This window comes from Pan paniscus, chromosome 8, assembly GCF_029289425.2.
Source record: "Pan paniscus chromosome 8, NHGRI_mPanPan1-v2.0_pri, whole genome shotgun sequence".
NCBI lineage: Eukaryota > Metazoa > Chordata > Mammalia > Primates > Hominidae > Pan > Pan paniscus.
The window spans coordinates 50,715,001-50,736,030 of record NC_073257.2 but is presented as its reverse complement, the minus strand read 5'-3'; the positions used below and the strand labels follow the sequence as shown (position 1 = coordinate 50,736,030).

At 42.4% G+C, this 21,030-nt stretch overlaps 1 protein-coding gene and 1 pseudogene across 1 annotated transcript; both read left to right on the top strand.

Moving 5' to 3' along the window:
- Positions 1-82: 82 nt before the first annotated feature.
- Positions 83-6,939, top strand: LOC129393198 (FXYD domain-containing ion transport regulator 6-like; annotated as a pseudogene).
- Positions 6,940-13,629: 6,690 nt separating this feature from the next.
- Positions 13,630-14,803, top strand: LOC100970195 (eukaryotic translation initiation factor 3 subunit L-like). Its single transcript, XM_063607353.1, has one exon. The coding sequence runs from the start codon at positions 13,761-13,763 to the stop codon at positions 14,361-14,363; it is 603 nt and encodes a 200-aa protein (XP_063463423.1). The 5' UTR covers positions 13,630-13,760; the 3' UTR covers positions 14,364-14,803.
- Positions 14,804-21,030: the final 6,227 nt, after the last annotated feature.

Genomic DNA, 21,030 nt, shown 5'->3' with positions numbered 1-21,030 from the left:
CAGCCGCATTGGGCAGTTAGTTCCCAGATGCGGCAAGTGCAGTACTGCAGTTTTATTCGTTAGCTGAAATAAATTATGAGTATTTAAATTACACAGCTTTCTCATGAATTACATCCCCCTGATGATTTGGCCGTCCTCAACATTTCGTCGTTTGGCAGAATTCACGAGTGGAATTTCTCGTGACGAGGTCGGTTCCTGTGGCCCCGCGGCGCTACCGCAGCACCACCTCCACTTGCGCCAGTGTGGAGAGCTTCACTTGCTCCTTTCTGGTCCGTTGGACGCTAACCGTGAGAAAACACGCTGGACATGAGCATTACCAGCCTGTAAGCTGTCGTAAAGATAACTCGAAATTGCTCTTCAAATTTTATTTGTTAAACCACGTAATACCATCTTGCATGGCAAACATGCATTTTCCATTCTTCAGGAGTATGCGGGATCTCTTGATCACGATAACTTTTTAAAGTTCACTGGCAGAGGTAATACAGGAGTGGAAAACCAAAAACCGTAGGTTCTCACTTATAAGTGGGAGCTAAGCTATGAGTACGCAGAGGCATACAGAGTGATATAATGGACTCTAGAGACTCAGAAGGGGCTGGTAGGAAGGAGGCTGGAGATTAAAAAAACTACACATGGCCAGGCGCGGTGGCTCACGCCTGTAGTCTCAGCACTTTGGGAGGCGGAGGTGGGTGGATCACGAAGTCAGGAGTTCAAGACCAGCCTAGCTAACACGGTGAAACCCCGTCTCTACTAAAAATACAAAATTAGCTGGGCGTGGTGGCACACACCTGCAGTCCCAGCTATTTGGGAGGCTGAGGCAGGGGAATCCCTTGAACTCGAGAGGTGGAGGTTGTAGTGAGCTGAAATCGCGCCATTGCACTCCAGCTTGGGCAACAAGAGCAAAACTCCATCTCAAAAATGAAAAAAAAACACTATACATTAGGTACAGTGTACACTACTCAGGTGACAGGTGCACTAAAATCTCAGAATCCACCACTTTATAATTCATCCATAACCAAAAACCACTTGTACTCCAAAAGCTATTGAAGTTTAAGTTAAAATAAAAATAAAAAATAAATGTCCACTGACCAAAAAAGAAGCATTTTTCTCCATTTCTATTCCCTTCTTTACCACCACTGATGATAATCCCACTTGTTCCCATGCTGGAAAAGCATTTAGTACCATCCACGTAAAAGAATCAAATTATTCAAGGGTTGAGATGCATTTCAGAAGACAGTCATGGTAAGTACAATAATGATTATCACTTTGAGACACAATTTATTTTCCTGCTCATAATGTTTTCTTTTTTTTCTTTTTTTTTTTTTTTTTTGAGATGGAGTCTGGCTCTGTAACCCAGGCTGGAGTGCAGTGACATGATCTCGGCTCACCGCAACCTCCACCTCCTGGGTTCAAGCGACTCTCCTCCCTCAGCGTCCCAAGTAGCTGGGAATACAGGCTTGTGCCACCACACCCGGCTAATTTTTGTAATTTTAGTAGAGATCGGGTTTCACTGTGTTGGCCAGGCTGGTCTCGAACTCCTGACCTCGTGATCCGCCCGCCTCGGCCTCCCAAAGTGCTGGGATTACAGGCATGAGCCACTGCACCCAGCCTAATGTTTTTCCATTTTAAGAAACAGTCTTGACACTTGTGAATATTCCATTATTTCTTTTTTTTTTTTTTTTTAGACCGGATCTCATTCTGTCACCTGGGCTGCAGTGCAGTGCCAAGACCTCGGGTCACTGCAACCTCCGCCTCCCAGATTCAAGTGATTCTCCTGCCTCAGCCTCCCCAGTAGCTGGGATTACAGGCACATGCCACCACGCCCGGCTAATTTTTCCTGTTTTTAGTAGAGACTAGGTTTCACCATATTGACCAGGCTGGTCTCAAACTCCTGACCTCAAGTGATCCATCCGCCTCGGCCTCCCAAAGTGCTGAGATTACAGATGTGAGCCACCTCTCCTGGCCTCCATTATTTCTTTAATGCATTCAGGTTCCATTATGCCATGGATTATTTCAGTAACATTGTTTGCTCTTCTTTCAATTTGCATAATCCTATCCCTAAAGAGATTGAAAACTAGGGACATGCCACTCTTAGGCTCCTTGGGACTCGACACATCCTCCTGGGATCATCTCAGGAAGGGGACTGGCTGTGCAGGCACCATGGAGGTGGTGCTGATATTCCTATGCAGCCTGTTGGCCCTCACTGTCATGCCCAGTGCAGCTGAGTAGGAGAAGGAAATTGACCATTTTCATTACGACTAACAGACCCTGAGGATTCAGGGGTTGGTATGTGCTGTGGTCCTCTTCTCCGTTGGGATCTTCCTTATCCTAGGTTGCAGATGCAAGTGGAGTTTCAATCAGAAGCCCGGGACCCCAGGGGAGGAGGAAGCCCAGGTGGAGAACCTCATCACTGCAAATGCAGCAAAACTCCAGAAAGCAGAGAGCTGAATGAAGTGCAGCCCTCCAGTGGGAAGCCTCTGGAACCTGAAGGCAGCTGCTTGAACTTTTAGATGCAAATGTTGATGCTTAAGAAAACAGCCACTTCAGCAACAAATCTTTCCAGAAGAGAAGCCAAGAACTTGTTTGTCCCGCCATGCCCTTCCCTGTCCCCTCTAACACCATTCCTCCACCTGATGATCCAACTAATCTCTTGCCTCACCACTGCAGCCTGCAGGCTCCTCCAACTCCTGTTATGTGTCTGTGTGTGTGTTTGCTGACTATAGTGTTCATGGCTACTTGTTCATGGTTATTATAGTTAGTGAACTGTGGACTCACTTTCCTGGGCAGGGGCTGAGCCATGTGGCCGTCTGCTCCTCTCTGCCCCCCATCACCTCTCACTCCTGGGAGTCTGATTTTTTCCCTGGAGAGTCTAGCTCCTTCCCTTTAGAGCATGGACAGGAGTCTCCAGCTGTCTTGGGACCTGGGAAGGTTTGCACCACGTTCCTCATCTTTCTTCATGGAGTCTCTTCACTTCTTTTACAAGAACCTCACTTCCTTATCCCACTGCAACCCCAGTCTGTTCTGAAGATCAGCAATTGGAGATACAAAGCAAAGTAAGGAGTTTGTGAGCCCAGCATTACCTTTAGGAGGCTACTATACCATTCCATGGTTATTTTTCTCCCTGGGGAAGCCCCAGGGAGCCCCATCTGCCCTGCCTTTCACATAGCACCCAGGGATTCCAGGCCCAGGGCTGCTGCTTTTTTTCTTTTTCTTTATTCAGACAGAGTCCCACTGTGTCACCCAAGCCGGAATGCAGTGGCACGATCTCAGCTCATGGCAACATGGGTTCAAGGGATTCTCATGCCTGGGCCTCCCGAGTAGCTGGGACTATAGGCACGTACCACCACGCCCAGCTAATTTTTGTATTTTTAGTAGAGATGGGGTTTTCCCTGGCCTCAAGCAATCCACCTGCCTAGGCCTCCCAAAATTCTGGGATTACAGGTGTCAGCCACCATGCCAAGCCTGGGCCCAGGACTAATAATCTACACTTGGGGAATGTAGCCCCTGCATATCTTATCAGCAATAACCACAGGGGCTCTGGTGCCCCACCCATCTCCAACCTTCCTGCTTCTGAGACTTCAATCTATAGCCCAGTTTTTCTGGACACAGGCTCCCATCCCTGAAGCTGAGTCTCCAGCAGGTGATGACTGAAGGATTCCCATTCTGTTGCAGCCAGCACACTGGAATGGACAGAGGGAGAGTAAGGGACCTTTGCTTCTCTGCCCATGTCCCCTTGGTCAGCAGAGACAACTCCCGCATCCTCAGTGGTCACAGAGGTGAGTTAAGTAGGTTAGAGACCCAGTAGGCTCCATGCAGCACTGCTGCAGAGGGTACAGGAAGAGGTCAAAAGTCATAATGAGACTGGGAGCTCAAACCGGATCCCACCATTCCTGTCCTCCATGTGCCTGTGGAAATCAACCAAACCCAGCCTCTGTGGCTAGACTGCTGTTTTCTGTATCACGATCTGTCCTCTGAGCAACAGAAAAAAGGAATAAAATATTTGCTTCCTAGTGAAAAAAAAAAAAACTATGAATAAAAAACAAGTAAACTTCACTCAATGGATTATTTTTAAAGTAAACAAAAATTTTGGAGTCTTTTCTTGAAAATTAAAATTATTATTTCAAGACTTTACATAAACTAACAACTTTATCAACTGTGTTAGTTACAGGAGCCAATGAGTTTCTAACTGCAAAGGAAATGAAGAATATCGAATGCCAAAAAAAAATCACACAATCCTTTAATCACTCAATTCTAATAGTGTAAATGCTGAAGTAAGAGAACAATTTTATAATAATTACTTCAATGAAAATGCAAAGAACATCAGATGCTATTTTGACATCATGATGCAGAATGTGGGCAGGACGGCCCACAACTTGGAATCTTTACTTCAGCTTGGACCAAGCATGTCTGTGCCCTTATGCAAACATCAACCACAATTTGTATTTGTATCATTGCCACCAAAAGCAGTTCAGAAGCAAAGGGAAAATTTCTTCTGCCTTGTGATTACTTGTATCCATGGCTCTGCTGAAAATAGGTGAGGCATTTAGATCATTGATCATCTCTGTGATCATAGTGAAGCTATTACTTTTGTTGTTGTTGTAGTAGATTTCATCTTGGCTCTTCAAAATTTGATTGCATCTTTGGAATCAGAAAATACTTCTAGCAGTAATACTTTCAGTAATACTTTCAAACTGTCATTTGAGCTGAAAGACTGCTGCTGTTATATAGTGTGGCAGATGTTTACAACTTCCATTGCCATTACTATATCTCAATCTGAATTCTCTTTATTTTTTTTTTTTTTTGAGACAGTCTCACTCTGTCACCCAGGCTGGAGTACAGTGGCACAATCTCAGCTCACTGCAACCTCCACCTGCCAGGTTCAAGCAATTCTCCTGCCTCAGCCTCCCGAGTAGCTGGAATTACAGGTGCTTGCCACCACACCCAGCTAATTTTTTGTATTTTTAGTAGAGACAAGGTTTCACCAAGGTTTGCCCAGGCTGTTCTCGAACTACTGAGCTCAGGCAATCCACCCACCTAGGCCTCCCAAAGTGCAAGGATTACAGGTGTGAGCCACCACACCTGGCCTTGAATTCTTTTTAATAAAAAAAAACTGTTTACAATTTTATATAATATTAGTTGAGGAAATCATATATCTTCCATGTTTAGCTGTTATTATGTGCTGGTGTCTTTCTCCATTTTTGCATACCGCACAAAAAGTTTCAAAAGGAATCGTTCCTCATTTAATAAATCTCCACTTTTCAAACAATTCATCACAAAGTTTATGCTTGAATTTTGGTATTTGGCATTCAAATATACACAAATAAAAATAGATAATAGCAACCACCACAAAAATTAAGCTGAGTGAATTTGATAGTCTCGCAGCTGCCTTTGTGTGTCTGTCACTCACAAGTCTGAACTCAGAACTAACATCAAACAGGGGTTGAACCATTGAAAGCATTACAAACTTGCAAATTAATAATCAATTGAAGTGGCCGGGTGCGGTGGCTCACGCCTGTAATCTCAGCACTTTGGAAGGCCGAGGCTGGCAGATCACAAGGTCAGGAGATCAAGACCATACTTGCCAACACGATGAAACTCCGTCTCCACTAAAAAAAAATACAAAAATTAGCCGGTTGTGGTGGCATGCGCTTGTAATCCCAGCTACTCAGGAGTTGAGGCAGGAATTGCATGAACCCCGGAGTTGGAGGTTGCAGTGAGCCAAAATCACGCCACTGTGCTCCAGCCTGGTGACAGAGTGAGATTCCATCTGAAAAAAACAAAAAAAAAAAACTCAATTGAAGTAGAGTTGCCATTGAAGTGGCCTGAGATGGCTATCCTATCCTTGGCTGGTATCTGGGAATGTGAATTTTGGGAAGGTTTGGGAACCTGGATTTCAGAAGGGTTCCCCCAACCCTCACTGATCAAATGGCTCCATTGTACATAAACAATATGGTTTCTGCGGAACACCTGGTTTTTTTCTGGGAATCTGGAATTTTGATTTGTGCACAATAGACAGTGTCTACATGACCAGCCCCTAATAAAAAGCCCAGGCACTGAGTTTCTAAGGAGCTTCTGTGGCAACATTTTGCATATGTTGTCACAACATGTTGCTGGAGGAATTCAGCATATCCTATGTGACTACACTAGGAGAGGATGCTTGGAAGCTGGTACCAGGTTTCCTCTGGACATGGCCCTGTGACCTCTCCCCTTTGCTGACCTTACTGTAATAAGTCATAGCCATACTGTGAGTCCTGTCAGTCCTCCTAGCAATTTGTTTAACCCAGAAGTGTTCTTGGGAAACCCCAATACAGCTGGCATCAGAAGCAAATTTTTTTTTACTTCTCACTCTGTCACCCAGGCTGGAGTGCAGTGGCACAATCATAGTTCACTGCAGCCTTGAACTCCAGGGCACAAGTGATCCTCCTGCCTCAGCTGGGATTACAGGTATGTATCCTGCCGAATAGCTGGGACTACAAGCACATGCCACCATTCCGGGCTCTTTTTTTTTTCTGTAAAGATGGGGTCTTGCTATGTTGCCCAGGTTTATCTTGAGCTCCTGGCCTCAAGTGATCCTCCTCCCTCAGCCTCTCAAAGTGCTGAGATTACAGGTATGACTCATTGAACCTGGCCCAGAAGTGGAATTTGCTAGAACAACCCTGACTTACTAAGATTTGGCTCCATCACTGTTTGGGAAAAGGAAGAATGAAGGGGAACGGTGATAAGCCTTTGATACCTGGGTGTCTATGGAGCCCTCCATGGTTTGAGAGCAGCAGCTGAACTGCCATCTGCTGTTAGAAGCCACAGTGACCTATGGGGTTAGAAATGGATCCAACCCTGGCTTCTTTCAGCTGCGCTGAATGAAGTGAGGGGGAAAATATGCACCTGGGTGATGCCTTTGTTTTTTGTTCTCTTCTCCAGGTGGGAGGTAAGAAAAACAACAGTGACAAATTATAAAGGTGAGTGTTGGGTGGCCCCAAACTGTTAAAAGTTCTCAGGGCTGGAGCAAAGCTGGGGTGGGAGGGTGGGAGGGTGGGGAGGGTGGGGAGGGTTCCAAGACTCCATCCAGCCTCTTCTTCAGCCCAGCTGCTGCCCTGTTGCAAGAGCTGCCTCCTTCTTTGCCACCCCTGTACCCTCCCTCATCTGCTTTCCAACCTGAATAGTTCCCACAGCAGTAATGCTAACCTAACTGCAAATGCTGGATTTACTGCTATGGGTTTAATTTGCAATATTAAAAAAAAAGTTTAATGGCTTTGTGTTTTGTGGCTATTACATCTAGATGTAATAATATGATAAAATTGATATAAAATGTTAAATGCTTTCAATTTCATAAATTCTAGACGGAACACACTGATCAGGAAAAGCTGCAGAGGAAATTGAGTGTGACACAACTTCCTTGCTTTTTGCAGCTAGTGGACAGCTTGGAATTTAAATTCTCAATACTGGAAACAGAACAAGTCTCCAAAATTAACAATTTTTCTATGTTTTTTGCCTACTGGAGCCACTGGAAAAAAGGAGACAATATGAAGAGAGGCAATCTTGAGCTAGAGATATGCTTTGGAATTTACAAAGCAGTTTTTCATCTCTAATGAGCTCTTGTAAGATCATATAGCTGACCTTCAGAGGGTGATGATTTTCTGGCCCCATGTGTATAGTTTTGAGTTGGTCAGCTTGGACTCCAAGGTGAATAGGTAAAAAGCCCAGCAAAGCCTTGCTTGTCACTCGGCTAAGAACACAGCTGTCTGGCCCTGAAGCATCTCAGTCTCCAGTTACTGGAAGAACATATATTAGATGCTGGGGAAACTATAAGGCTACAGGGTGACTCTGCATGTTGGCAGGGAGAATTGTTCAAGGTAGAAACTGGGGAACAAAGAGAGAGATTCTCATCTGTCTAGCTGCTGTTATGTGCTAATTTGGGGGTAAGAAAACTGTTAAGGAATAAAAAAGCCAAGACCTCTGTTCTCACAGGGCTTTCAGGATGGAAGGGAAAGTGGTCACTGTACAAACTGTATACAACTCCATTAGTACTTAAGAGGTCTGATTTATGGCTTTGAAACACAAGTGCAGGATGTTTAAGGTTTATCAGTAGCCTTTCCCTTTGCAGAAATTGTAAACTAAAAATAAAATCCTAAGCCCCCACCAACTGAAGGACGCTCCCCTTAGCCAAGGGGACCCCAGGAAAACCTTACAACTGAGTTCCTGGCCATGACGAGATGGGAGGTCAGACATGTCTCATTATACCCTCTCATGTTTGTGGTTTAGACACAAGAACTGACCAGCATTAACGTTAAAATAGAGATCATAAGACTGGCAGAACAGACTTTTTGTGGCAGTGAGATACCAAATTATAAACAAGACCTAAGGCCATGCCAGGCAAGTGTTAGGTCAAGCACCTTAAACTTTAACTATGGTCTAACTGCCACAAGGTTTTTCTTTTTTCTGTAGCAGCTAAATAAGCACTGGCCTTGAGATAAGCAAAATGAAAACAACTGTAGGTCTTCACCAGACACTAATTGGCTCCCAACCCTTGTCCCAAGCACCATAACTACAGCTTTGATTAGACAAGAGACTGATTTCAGTAACTTTCTCCTGATAAGAAGACCACCCACTGGTTCTGGCTGGGTTTACAGAGGTTGCACACTTGAGTGCCTTTGTGTCCTGAAAAGACTTTTGACTGATAGGGCCTAATTATAATACATTCAAATGTTAGGTCTCCACCCCAGAGTGAACACAGGTCATATGTTACATGCATATTGGTTCAATACACGTGCATTGGGACCACCTTCATGCATATTCATAGCTCCTCCTCTAACCTGTTGAAGATGTATGTTTAGCTAACTTGTCCAGCATAATGCTCCTACCCCAACCTATCTTCCTTCAAAGTGCTTGTCTCTGGTCTTAGCCAGAGGCATTCTTCTCAGCCTGTTGCAGGCTGTAATCCCTTATAACAAATAAAGCCTCCTCTCCATTCCAAATAGTTAAGTCTTGTGAATTTTTTTTTTTTTTTTTTTTTTTTTGAGATGGAGTTTTGCTCTTGTCGCCCAGGCTGGAATGCAATGGCGCAATCTTGGGTCACTGCAACCTCTGCCTCCCGGGTTCAAGCGATTCTCTTGTCTCAGCCTCCTGAGTAGCTGGGACTACAGGCACCTGCCACCACGCCCAGCCAATTTTTGTATTTTTAGTAGAGGTGGGGTTTCACCATGTTGGCCAGGCTGGTCTCAAAATCCTGACCTCAGGTGATCCACCTGCCTCTGCCTCCCAAAGTGCTGGGATTACAGGCATGAGCCACCACGCCCAGCCTAAATCTTGTGATTTTTAAATTTAACAGTCAATTAAATGGTTCCTTGATAGAGCAACATTTAAGGCAGACATTAGTTTTTATTGCCCCATAATGCAATGTTATGTTTGCATTTACTTGTCAATCAACTCACTGGGACTGAGGCAGAAGTAAAACCCACAATTACCTTCTCACTGGGACTGAGACAGAAGTAAAACCCACAATTACCTTACCCCTGGCCTATGTGATAAAGTAACGTCTGCTACCGAGAACTTTTTTTTTTCTACCTTTTATTTTAGGTTTGGGGGATATGTGCAGGTTTGTCATGTAGGTAAACTCATATCACAGGGGTTTGTTGTACAGATTATTTCATCACCCAGGTACTAGGCCTAGTACCCAATAGTTATTTTTTCTGATCCTCTCCCTCCTCCCACCCCACCCTCATGTAGGCCCAGTGTCTGCTGTTCCCCTTTGTGTCCATGAGTTCTCATCATTTAGCTACCACTTATAAGTGAGACTGGGCAATTGCTGACCTGCATCAGGTGGATCTCCCAGGACATAAGCAAAAGACCCTTGGCCACAACCACTACCAAGGTCCCTTTCTCTGCTGCCTCCAAGTTGAGGAGGAAACATAAGCCCTAAGGTCACCCCAGAGCTGTGGTGGAAAGCCCAGGAGAGATAAAACCTGAGTAGTTTTAAACTAGAATGTGCATGTGGCTTTTTAAACATGTTTGCAATTTTTTTGCTATTCTCCCCTTGAGATTTGGGGGGCTATGCCCACCCTTAACAGACTAGACACTAGTGCTAACTTGTCACTGACACATGACATGAAAGTGATGCTGTGTAACTTCCAAAGTTATGTTTAAAAAGGCCATGGGCATCTGCCTTGTTCACTCAGGTCACTCACCTATGGTGCTATTGATCACCAAGTCAAAGCTCTGAATGTCCTGAGACTGCTCTGCTACCTGGAATCCCAGAGTACCTGGGAGGTCTCCTATAGGTCCTGCAGCCAAGCCCCATGTCCTCTGCAGACATGTGAGTGAAGTCACTTCCAGATGATGCCAACCCTTTGCTGTGGATTCAACTCCAGCCAATGAGTCTTCTCTGCAGTCCCCAAAACCAATAAGCAGCAATAAGCCATCTTTTCTGTGTCTTCCTAGCCCTGTGAACCATGAACAAAATAAAGTGGTTGTTTTATGCATTATTTTGGTGGTGATGGTTCTTTCTTAAAAAAAAAAATCACAGTAAAAGCACCAAGAATAACACACTTGTAGGACATTCATAAGGTACAAAATAACACACTGAAATCTAGGTTTCCTTCTTTCCCTCTTCCACAACCTATCAGGTTCTGCCTCTGGAAGTAACAACAATTAAGTTTCTGCACATCTTTCCAGATTTATTAATTAAACAATCATACAGCACTGACACTGTGAGGAAGCTTTTAAGGGCTTTGCTTATATTTATTCATTTACTCTTCATTCACTGTGGACACTCAGGTGGCAGCAGGAAGGAAAGTATTTTGCTGAACCAAATGAAAGTCGATCTGCTCTTTCAATGCTGTTCCTTCAATCAGATGGTTCTATTTTCTTGATATATTCCCAAATACTTTTTATTTTCTCCCCTAATTGAGCATTCAGAGATGTAACACTGTTTTCTAGTTTTTCTTCCGTTTCAGCACTAAATCTTAAATTTCATATGAGACAGGCAGTGGTGAAATTCCTGAGTCACTGGACATGTATATGTATGTTTGTGATGGGGACACACACACACACACACATTTTTCTATCTAGCTATTAACCATTAAAATTCTATACTCAGAGTGAGGAAATATTACACGTTCCTTCCCAAACACTGTCAACTACCCCTTCAATTAAATAATCCCTGAAAAAATGGCAACATCTATATTAATGCAGTTTTTATCTCATCAGTGACCCATTTGATAAAATAGTTCTAGAAACTTGTAATAAATCAGCAGTGATGGAAATTTGTACTGAACCATTTCATATCTAAAAGGGTATCTACTTTGTTTTAGACATGACAACTCTCTCATGTTTATTTTAGAATTTTCCATTGTTGCGTGTTTAAAGGGCTTGTCAATTCCCTTCCCTTTCCTAATTCTCATGACCAGATCATAAGAATGTGTGTGATTAGGCTGACTGATGTGCCACAACACATATTTAATCCTGGAATTTAGGGTTATCAGAAGTCTCCATTTAGGGTACATGTGCACAACGTGCAGATTTGTTACATATGTATACATGTGCCATGTTGGTGTGCTACACCCATTAACTCGTCATTTACATTAGGTATATCTCCTAATGCTATTCCTCCCCCCTCCCCCCACCCCACAACAGGCCCTGGCGCGTGATGTTCCCCTTCCTGTGTCCAGGTGTTCTCATTGTTCAACTCCCACCTATGAGTGAGAACATGCGGCGTTTGGTTTTTTGTCCTTGCGATAGTTTGCTGAGAGTGATGGTTTCCAGCTTCATCCATGTCCCTACAAAGGACATGTACTCATCATTTTTTATGGCTGCATAGTATTCCATGGTATATATGTGCCACATTTTCTTAATCCAGTCTATCATTGTTGGACATTTGGGTTGGTTCCAAGTCTTTGCTATTGTGAGTAGTGCCACAATAAACATATGCGTGCATGTGTCATTCTGCTTATTATTACAGTTATCTGGAGACATCAGTAAATAGGCTGCATTATAAATAATGTTTCCCATGAATCTTAGCTTGTTTCATGTTGCTATAACAGACTATCACAGACTGGTTAATTAATAAAGAATTTATTTCTCACAAAAAAAAGAAGTCTCCATTCAAAAAAGTATTAATTATATGTTTTCATACAACTGACTGGTGAACATATACTGCTTCATTTTTCTTAATGTTTCAGTGAATAGCCAGCCTTTTATGTATACATGAATGGAGGATCTCTCAATAAATTCAAAGAGATTCAGAAATAAGTACATAAACTTAGTTGCATAGAGAGAAAAAGTAGGTACTATACATAAGTGATAAAAGAAGCTTTTATATAATTACTTTTTAAAATTAAATTTATAATAATGCTTTTAAAACTAAATCTGGAACAAATTTTAAATTATTTAATCTAGAAATGTCCAGTGATTCAGGAACAATAGAAATGGGTGGGGAGGGCATTTCAACTCAAGCATGGAACTCCTTTTATTCTCATCATGTTAGCTTTTTCCCTCTTTACTCTGAAATGTTCACTATCAAATATATTTGAGAGACAGGTCTTTTGTCTCATTTAACATTTATCTCATACACAGAGAATAATACTGTGGGTCTGGGATTCAGTTTTTGAAATGCAACATATACTCTAAGTGACCCTTTTACCCATGTCAAAATAGCAGCAGTTGGACCCCATAATGTGGCATGTATTCATTTGAAAATTCTACAGTGACCTATCACTGTGATCATGTGATGAGGCATATCTTGCCTTCCATTCTAACTATCACTCTATGAGCTTTGAGGTTCAAGTTTGACAGCATTTGTCAATTTTGGAACATCATACAAAGAACGCTCAAATATGGGGAATTTTGTGTACTGTTGCTGAGGCATGTTCACTTTCACCTTCTGATTGTGGTTTCTTCAAATAAGCCAGTTCACTTGTACTCAAAATGTCTTCCTCATTGTTTTGTTTTCCCCACTCCAATTCGTCTATGGATTTATGAACATGTTTTATAGTATTATTACTGATTTGTACTTTTGATTCTTCCACCAAGCTTTTTGTCTTAAATATTTTCCTATTTTTAGAAAAATGTACTGTTTCCCCACACCACTTTTGTACACAATCTTTTACAGAATAGATACAGAAAAAACACAACCACACTGCCTTCATCAGATGAGGAGAATCTTGATACAAAATACAGTATGAGACATTCTATGAAAGGGAAATTATAGACCAAAATCTTCTGAGTATAAATGTCAAAATCTGAAAGCAAATATTAAAGTGGCCTAAGTCTGGAGATTTTGAGGAAAAAAAAACTGAAATTTCATGGTGGGAAACATAATTTTGCCTAGTTTAGAAGTTTTGAGGGATTGTTTTGAAGAAAAATGTAAAAGATAAATAACATTAAATGGATATAAAAGGTTATAAAATAAAATATTATAAAAGGTTATAAAAATGTTTATGAAATTCTTTTGCAGTCAAGATTGGGATTAGATTTGTTTATAAGGTCTTATTAAAATTAGCCATAATATTAAAATGCATTAATACCCAACTAAATTTTTTTTAAAAATTAAGCTTAAGATTTGTTCTCCATCGAACTTAACAAAAAGAGTATATATTCCCGTGTGCCAGAGTGCCAGGTCACCACATACTATTATGTTGGGTTTGCATATTTGATGATGTGTCGCTACCAGGATGCCATCCGGGTCTTTGCCAACATCCTCCTCTACATCCAGAAGACCAAGAGCATGTTCCAGAGGACCACATACAAGTATGAGATGATTAACAAGCAGAATGAGCAGATGCATGCACTGCTGGCCATTGCCCTCACGATGTACCATTAGTATCGATGAGAGCATTCACCTCCAGCGGTGGGATAAATACAGCGACAAGATGCTGTGCATGCAGAAAGGTGACCCAGAAGTCTATGAAGAACTTTTCAGTTACTTCTGCCCCAAGTTCCTGTCGCCTGTAGTGCCCAACTACGATAATGTGCACCCCAACTACCACAAAGAGCCCTTCCTGCAGCAGCGGAAGGTGTTTTCTGATGAAGTACAGCAGCAGGCCCAGCTTTCAACCATCCGCAGCTTCCTCAAGCTCTACACCACCATGCCTGTGGCCAAGCTGGCTGGCTTCCTGGACCTCACAGAGCAGGAGTTCAGGATCCAGCTTCCTGTCTTCAAACACAAATTGAAGAACCTGGTGTGGACCAGCAGCATCACAACCCTGGATGATGAATTTCAGTCAGCCTCAGAGGTTGACTTCTACATTGATAAGGACATGATCCACATCATGGACACCAAGGTCGCCAGGCGCTATGGGAATTTCTTCATCCGTCAGATCCACAAATTCGAGGAGCTGAATCGAACCCTGAAGAAGATGGGACAGAGACCCTGACGACATTCACATACATTATTCAGGAACCTGTTTTGACATATTATAGGCTACCGTGAAACCTTTACCTAGATCAACCATCAGCCTGTCAACTCAGTTAACAAGTTAAGGACCAAAGTGTTTCAAGTGGATCTCAGTAAAGGATATTTGGAGCCAGAAAAAAAAAAAAAAAGATTTGTTCTCAATGAGATTACACGTGGTAATAATTTTTAATTCTCAAATCTGTCTCTTTTTAAAACTTCTGAGATTTATATCTCAGAAGTTCAACCTTTACTATTGTTTCACACATTATTTACAGATCACACATCATTGCCCTCTGTTTCTTTTCCCCTTCAAAAGGTGTAACTTTTTACTTCACTAGAATGGTAATTTTGTCCTTCAACTTTTCCATCAGCTCTTTTAACTTTTCCCTCATATTCTATTTCTGCTGTTATAATACTAAAATATTGATCTCAAAGGTTAAAAAAAAATTTTGCAGATGTAACATGATTTTATATTCTTAACTTTTTGATATGTCTGAATTGTTGCAAGTAATCAGGAAACTTCCCATTCTATTATTAGGTTGGTGCACAAGTAATTGTGGTTTTTGCCATTACTTTCAATGGCAAAAAACCGCAATTACTGCACCAACCTAATACTAGGAGCCATATATCTACCTGCTCATGGTGCTAGTTTTCATGTTTACATTCCTCTATAGTACAATGTTCACTTATGACCTTGAATACATTATGCCTGTGTCTAATTAGATTCAAGTATTCATTTCATCAGGTTTGACTTCCAAGTTATTTAAATAGGCTTTATTTAGGTACTCCCCATTCTCAAGTATGCCTTACTCCAGGTTGCTCAGATAGTTGCTCAGATTAAGTCAGTGAGACAGTTGGGGTCACAGATTTAATTCATTAAACCACTAAAGCATCAGCCCAGATAGGCATATTTTCAGTTAATTTCAATTAGCCACTCATGAATGGTTGGCCAGTTGAATGGAAGTTGATTCTTGGCACAGCCATCAACTGGCAATTGGTTTAAAATGTCCTGAGTTCTGAGCCAGATTGGGGACTGATATAGTTTGGATATGTGTCCCTGCCCAAATCTTATGGTGAATTGTAATCCTCAGTATTGGAGATGACTGGGTGAGAGGTGACTGGATCACGGGAGTGTATATCTCATAAATGCTTGTTGTTGCTCTTGCAATAATGAGATCTGGTTTAAAAGTGTGTGACACCTCCTCCTACCTTGCTCCTGCTCTGGCCATGTGATGTGCATGCTCCCACTTAGCCTTCTGTTATGATTCTAAGTTTCCTGAGGCCTCCCCAGAAACCACACAGATGTCAGTATCATGCTTCCTGTAAAGCTTTCAGAACCCTGATCCAATTAAATCTCTTTTCTATATAAATTACCCAGTCTCAGGAATTTGTTTTTTGGTTGTTGTTGTTGTTGCTTTTTTTTTGGGAGGGGGTGTTTGTTTGTTTTGAGACAGAGTCTCGCTCTGTCGCCCAGGCTGGAGTGTGGTGGCATGATCTTGGCTCACTGCAACCTCCTCCTCCTGGGTTCAAGCAATTCTCCTCCCTCAGCCTCCTGAGTAGCTGGGATTACAGGCGTGTGCCACCACGCCTGGCTAATTTTTGTATTTTTAGTAGAGACAGGATTTCACCATGTTGGTCAGGCTGGTCTCAAACTTTTGACCTCATGATCTGCCCACCTTGGCCTCCCAAAGTGCTGGGATTACAGGCATGAGCCACCACACCTGGCCAGGAACTTCTTTATAGCAATGTGAGAATGGCCTAATACAGAAAATTGGTACCAAGGAGTGGGGTATTACTATAAAGGTACCTGAAAATGTGGAAGCAGCTTTGGAACTAGGTAATGGACAGAGGTTGAAAGAGTTTGGAGAACTTGGAAGAAGACAGGAAGATGAGGGAAAGTTTAGAACTTCTTAGAAACTGGTTAAATGATTGTGACCAAAATGCTGATAGGGATATGTAAAGTGAAGTCCAGGCTGATGAGGTCTCAGATGGAAATGAGGAACTTATTGGAAACTAGAGCAAAAGTCACACGTTATGCCTTAGCAAAGAGCTTGGCTGGATTTCATCTATGTCCTAGGGATCTATGGAAGTTTAAACTTGACAGTGATATCGTAGAGTATCTGGCAAAAAAAAAAAAAAAAAAAAAAAAAATTCTAAGCAGCAAAGTGTTCAAGTGGCATGGGCCAGGTATGGTGGCTCACACCAGTAATCCTAGCACTTTGAGAGGCCAAGGCAGACAGATCACTTTAGCCCACATGGCAAAATCCCATCTCTAAAAATATAAAAAAAATAGCTGGCGTGGTGGCTTGAGCCCATAGTCCCAGCTACTCAGGAGGCTGAGATGGGACAATTACCTAAGCCTGGGAAGTCTAGGGTGCAGTGAGCCATGATCATGGCATGGCACTTCAGCCTGGGTGACAGAGTGAGACCTTGTCTCAAAAAAAAAAAAAGAAAAAACAAAAAAAAAAACAAAAAAAAACTGATGTGACTGCTTCTAACAGCCTATGCTTTGATGTGGAAGCAAAGAAATAAGTTGGAACTTCTATTTAAAAGGTAACCAGAACATAAAAGTTGGGAAAATTTGCATCCTGCAGCCTGGCCATGTGGCAGAAAAAAAAAACCAAGTCTATCTTCAGAAGAATTCAAGTGGGCTGCTGAGTAACCACAAGCTAGAGAAATTTGTATAACTAAAAAGGAGGCAAGTGCTGATAGCCTAGACAATAAAAAGGCTTGAAGGCATTTTAGAGATCTCAGAGGCAGCCCATCCAAACACAGGATCAGAAGCCCAGGGAAGAATGGTTTTGGAGGCCAGGCCCAGGCATGCACTGCCCTGCACAACCTCAGGACACTGCTCCCTGCCTCTTGGCAACTCCATACCCAGCTGTGGCTTAAAGGGGCCCAGGTGCAGCTTGGGCTGCTGCTCTGACAAGTGTAAGTCATAAGCCTTGGTGGCTTCCATATGGTGTTAAGTCTGCTGGTATAAAGAATGAAAGAGTAAATGAGGCTTGGCACCCTCCACCTAGATTTCAGAGGATGTATGGAAAAGCTTGGGTGTCCAGGCAGAAGCCTGCTGCAGGGGTGGAGCCCTCACAGAGACCCTCTACTAGGGTGGTGTGGAAGAAAAATGTGGGATTGGAGCCCCCAAACAGAGTCTGTACTGGGGCATTTGCTAGTGGAGCCACCATCCTCCAGACCCCAGAATGGTAGATCTATTGGCAGTTTGCACCCTGCACATGGAAAAACTGCAAGCAGTAAACTACAGCCCATGAGCTTTGGGAGCTGAACCTTGCAAAGCCACAGAGGCAGAGCTGCCCAACACCTTGGGAGCCCATTGCTTGCACCAATGCCCTGGATGTGGGACATGGAGTCAAAGGAGATTATTATGGAGCTTTAAGATTTAATGATTGCATTGCTGGGTTTTGAATATGCATGGAGCCTGTAGCCCCTTTCTTTTGGCCTATTTATCTCTTTTGGAATGGGGTTTGTTACCCAATGCTTGTACTCCCATTGTATTTTGGAAGTAAGTTTAACTTGTTTTTTATTTTACAGGTGGAAGAAATTTACCTTGTCTCAGATGAGACTTTGGACTTCGGACTTTTGAGATAATGCTGGAATGGGCTAAGACTTTGGGAGACTGTTGGGAAGGCATAACTGTATTCTGAAATGTGAGAAGGACATTAGATTTGGGAGTGGCAAGGGGTAGAATAATATAGTTTAGATATGTGTCCCTTCCCAAATCTCATGTTGAATTGTCTTCCCCAGTATTGGAGGTGGGGCCTTGTGGGAAGTGATTGGCTCAGGGGGGTAGTGTTCTCATGAATGGTTTAGCACCATCCCCTTGGTGCTGTCCTTGCAAAAGTGAGTTCTCATGAGATCCGGTTGCATAAATGTGTGGGGCATCTTGCTCTCACTCTCTCTTGCTTCTTCTCCTGCCATGTGGGATGCCTACTTCCCCTTCACATCCCACCATGATTAGAAGATTCTAGAAGTCTCCCAAGAAGCAGATGCCACTATGCTTCCTCTGCAGCCTGCAGAACCATGAATCAATTAAACCTCTTTTCTTTATGAATTACCCAGTCTCAAGTATTTCTTTATGTCAATGCAAGGATGGACTAACACGGGGCCAAGCAGACCATGGTCCCTTAGGATGGTCAACTGATTATAAGCTGGCTTATACTGCAAGGTGAGATCAGGGATTAAAACCTAGAGGTTGAAGGATTCTTTTTTTATTATTGTTTCAGCTCTTCCTTTGACTTAGCCACCTCTTCCAAGGCATCAGCCTTCCTGAAGAAACTTTGGGGTAGGAGCAGTTGAGAAAGCAAGTGAAAATAGCTCTTTGTTAAGGGTTCAGGGTATTATTTCAAGCTCTCAGGTCTTCAGAGACCTCAGTCCACAGAAAACCAATTACCTTCTTGTGCCAGGTCCATCACTCATCGGTGCTGTGATTCTGGGCAGACCACTTCAAATCTCTCCATTTCACTTCCCTGAACTGTCAAATATGGGTTGTAGCCCCTGCTCTGCCCATTCCTCCAGGCTGGTGTAAGCATCACAAGAAATAGCAGATATTCTCCATGAGCTGTAAAGCATCATACCCATGGAAAGAAAGAAGAAAATTCCATCCTCCACTCCCCTGGAGCCACCCATGTTTCTTCTCTGTATTCAACCACTACCAAGGTTCTGGCTTATTCTTCTAGACATATAATGATTGAACACTTTAGGGCACTTATGAATCGCCAGTCTTCTAAAAGCTTTACCTCCATTTCACCATTTTTAGCCTTATAACATAACATAGGCCATATTAACATTTCAATACCTCAGAACAGGGAGCTGAGGCACAGAGAGGTCTCTATAACTTTCTCAGGTTTGTGCATCTTCTAACTAGGACTTGAACCCATACCTTTATGCACCAGGCCCAGTGCTCTTGGTCACTCCAATAGTTCTATATTGTTTCATCTCAATACAGGCATTTGCCTACACAGTCTGTCTGTTGGTTATGAGTGCAGCCCGCACTGCAAGTTCTTGTTAAAATCCAACTGAGATTCAGGGGGTTTCACTATGCAGATGGTGAACAATGGGTCAAACATTTAAGCTGTAAATAAATGATTACTCATTTATCTGTGGCCTCTGGCAGGAAGATGTCAAAAGCTGTCTTTTTCATAGTACGTTTCCCAGCATCTTGCCTCCAGGATATGACAGTAGATATTGAGGGATCAAGAGAATCTACTGTCCACACCAAGCTGAGGAAGAGAATAATCTGCCACTGGCCTCATAAATAGGTGCACACTGGAAAGCAGTCAACTGAAAGTACTGTGGAAATTAAATTGTTAAGTTCATTCAAGGATAACAATTCTAGATTATTCAGCATCCCATATTTCAGACAACTCTAAAATTGCTATGCTATATTCTTTATTTCATATGTGCAAATTTAAGTTTATTAAGTCAATCACTAGTGCTACAACTACAGAAGATATATTTACAACTTCAAAATTGTTTCAGTTTTAATAGTATAGAATATCTCAATGTAGTATTTAGATATTTAGCTGCTTGTTAAACATTAACTAAAATGAAACACTTCCTGAACAATGCTACCATATTTTTTAAATTAATGGACATTATGTGAAACTGTTTTGAATTAACATAAAAACTGAAGAAGTAGTACAGAAAGTTCTCATATACCCTTCCCCCACCTCAGCATATTTTGGTAATCACATCTTACATGACTGTGGTAAATGTTACAATGACTGAACCAATATTGATACATTCTTATTAATGAAAGTCTAGAGTTTGGCACAGAGGTAGAGATGGACAATCTTGATGTCCAGTTTTTTCATAATTGTATGTATCCAGTGATTAATTTCCCATTTGGTAGGAGGGCAAGTTTTATCTTCATCAACATTTGTATCGCATGTTAGTGTACATGACATTACTTCTCCATTAGATGCCGGCTTCATTTCGTGATGTACCTGAAATTAGACCAGCAAGGGGCCTGCAAACATTCACAGACTATTCAGGGTTGCCATGGTTATGCTGGCCCTACAGGAGCTTGACAAACTGTAGGTGGTCTTCTTATCAAGGAAAGTTACTGAAATCAGTCTCTTGTCCAATCAAAGCTACAGTTATGGCTTGTGGAACAGGGATTGGAAGTTAGTCAGTATCTGGTGTTGAGCTACAATTATTTTAATATTGCTTATCTTGAGGTCAGTGCTTGTTTAGCTGCTAGAGAAAAATTAACTTGCGGCAGTTAGAACACAGTTTATTCTTTAAGTTTAGGGTGCATGACTTAACCCTTGCCTGTTGTGGCCTTGAGTCCTGTTTATAATTTGGTATCTCATTGCCACAAAGAGTTCATTATGTCTGTCTTTTTTTTTTTTTCTTTGAGACGGAGTCTCGCTCTGTCACCCAGGCTGGAGTGCAGTGGCACAATCTTGGCTCACTGCAAGCTCTGCCTTCTGGGTTCACGCCATTCTCCTGCCTCAGCCTCCAAAGTAGCTAGGACTGCAGGCACCTGCCACCATGCCCAGCTAATTTTTTGTATTTTAGTAGAGACAGGGTTTCACCGTGTTAGCCAGGATGGTCTCGATCTCCTGACCTCAGGATCCACCCGACTCAGCCTCCCAAAGTGCTGGGATTACAGGCGTGAGCCACCG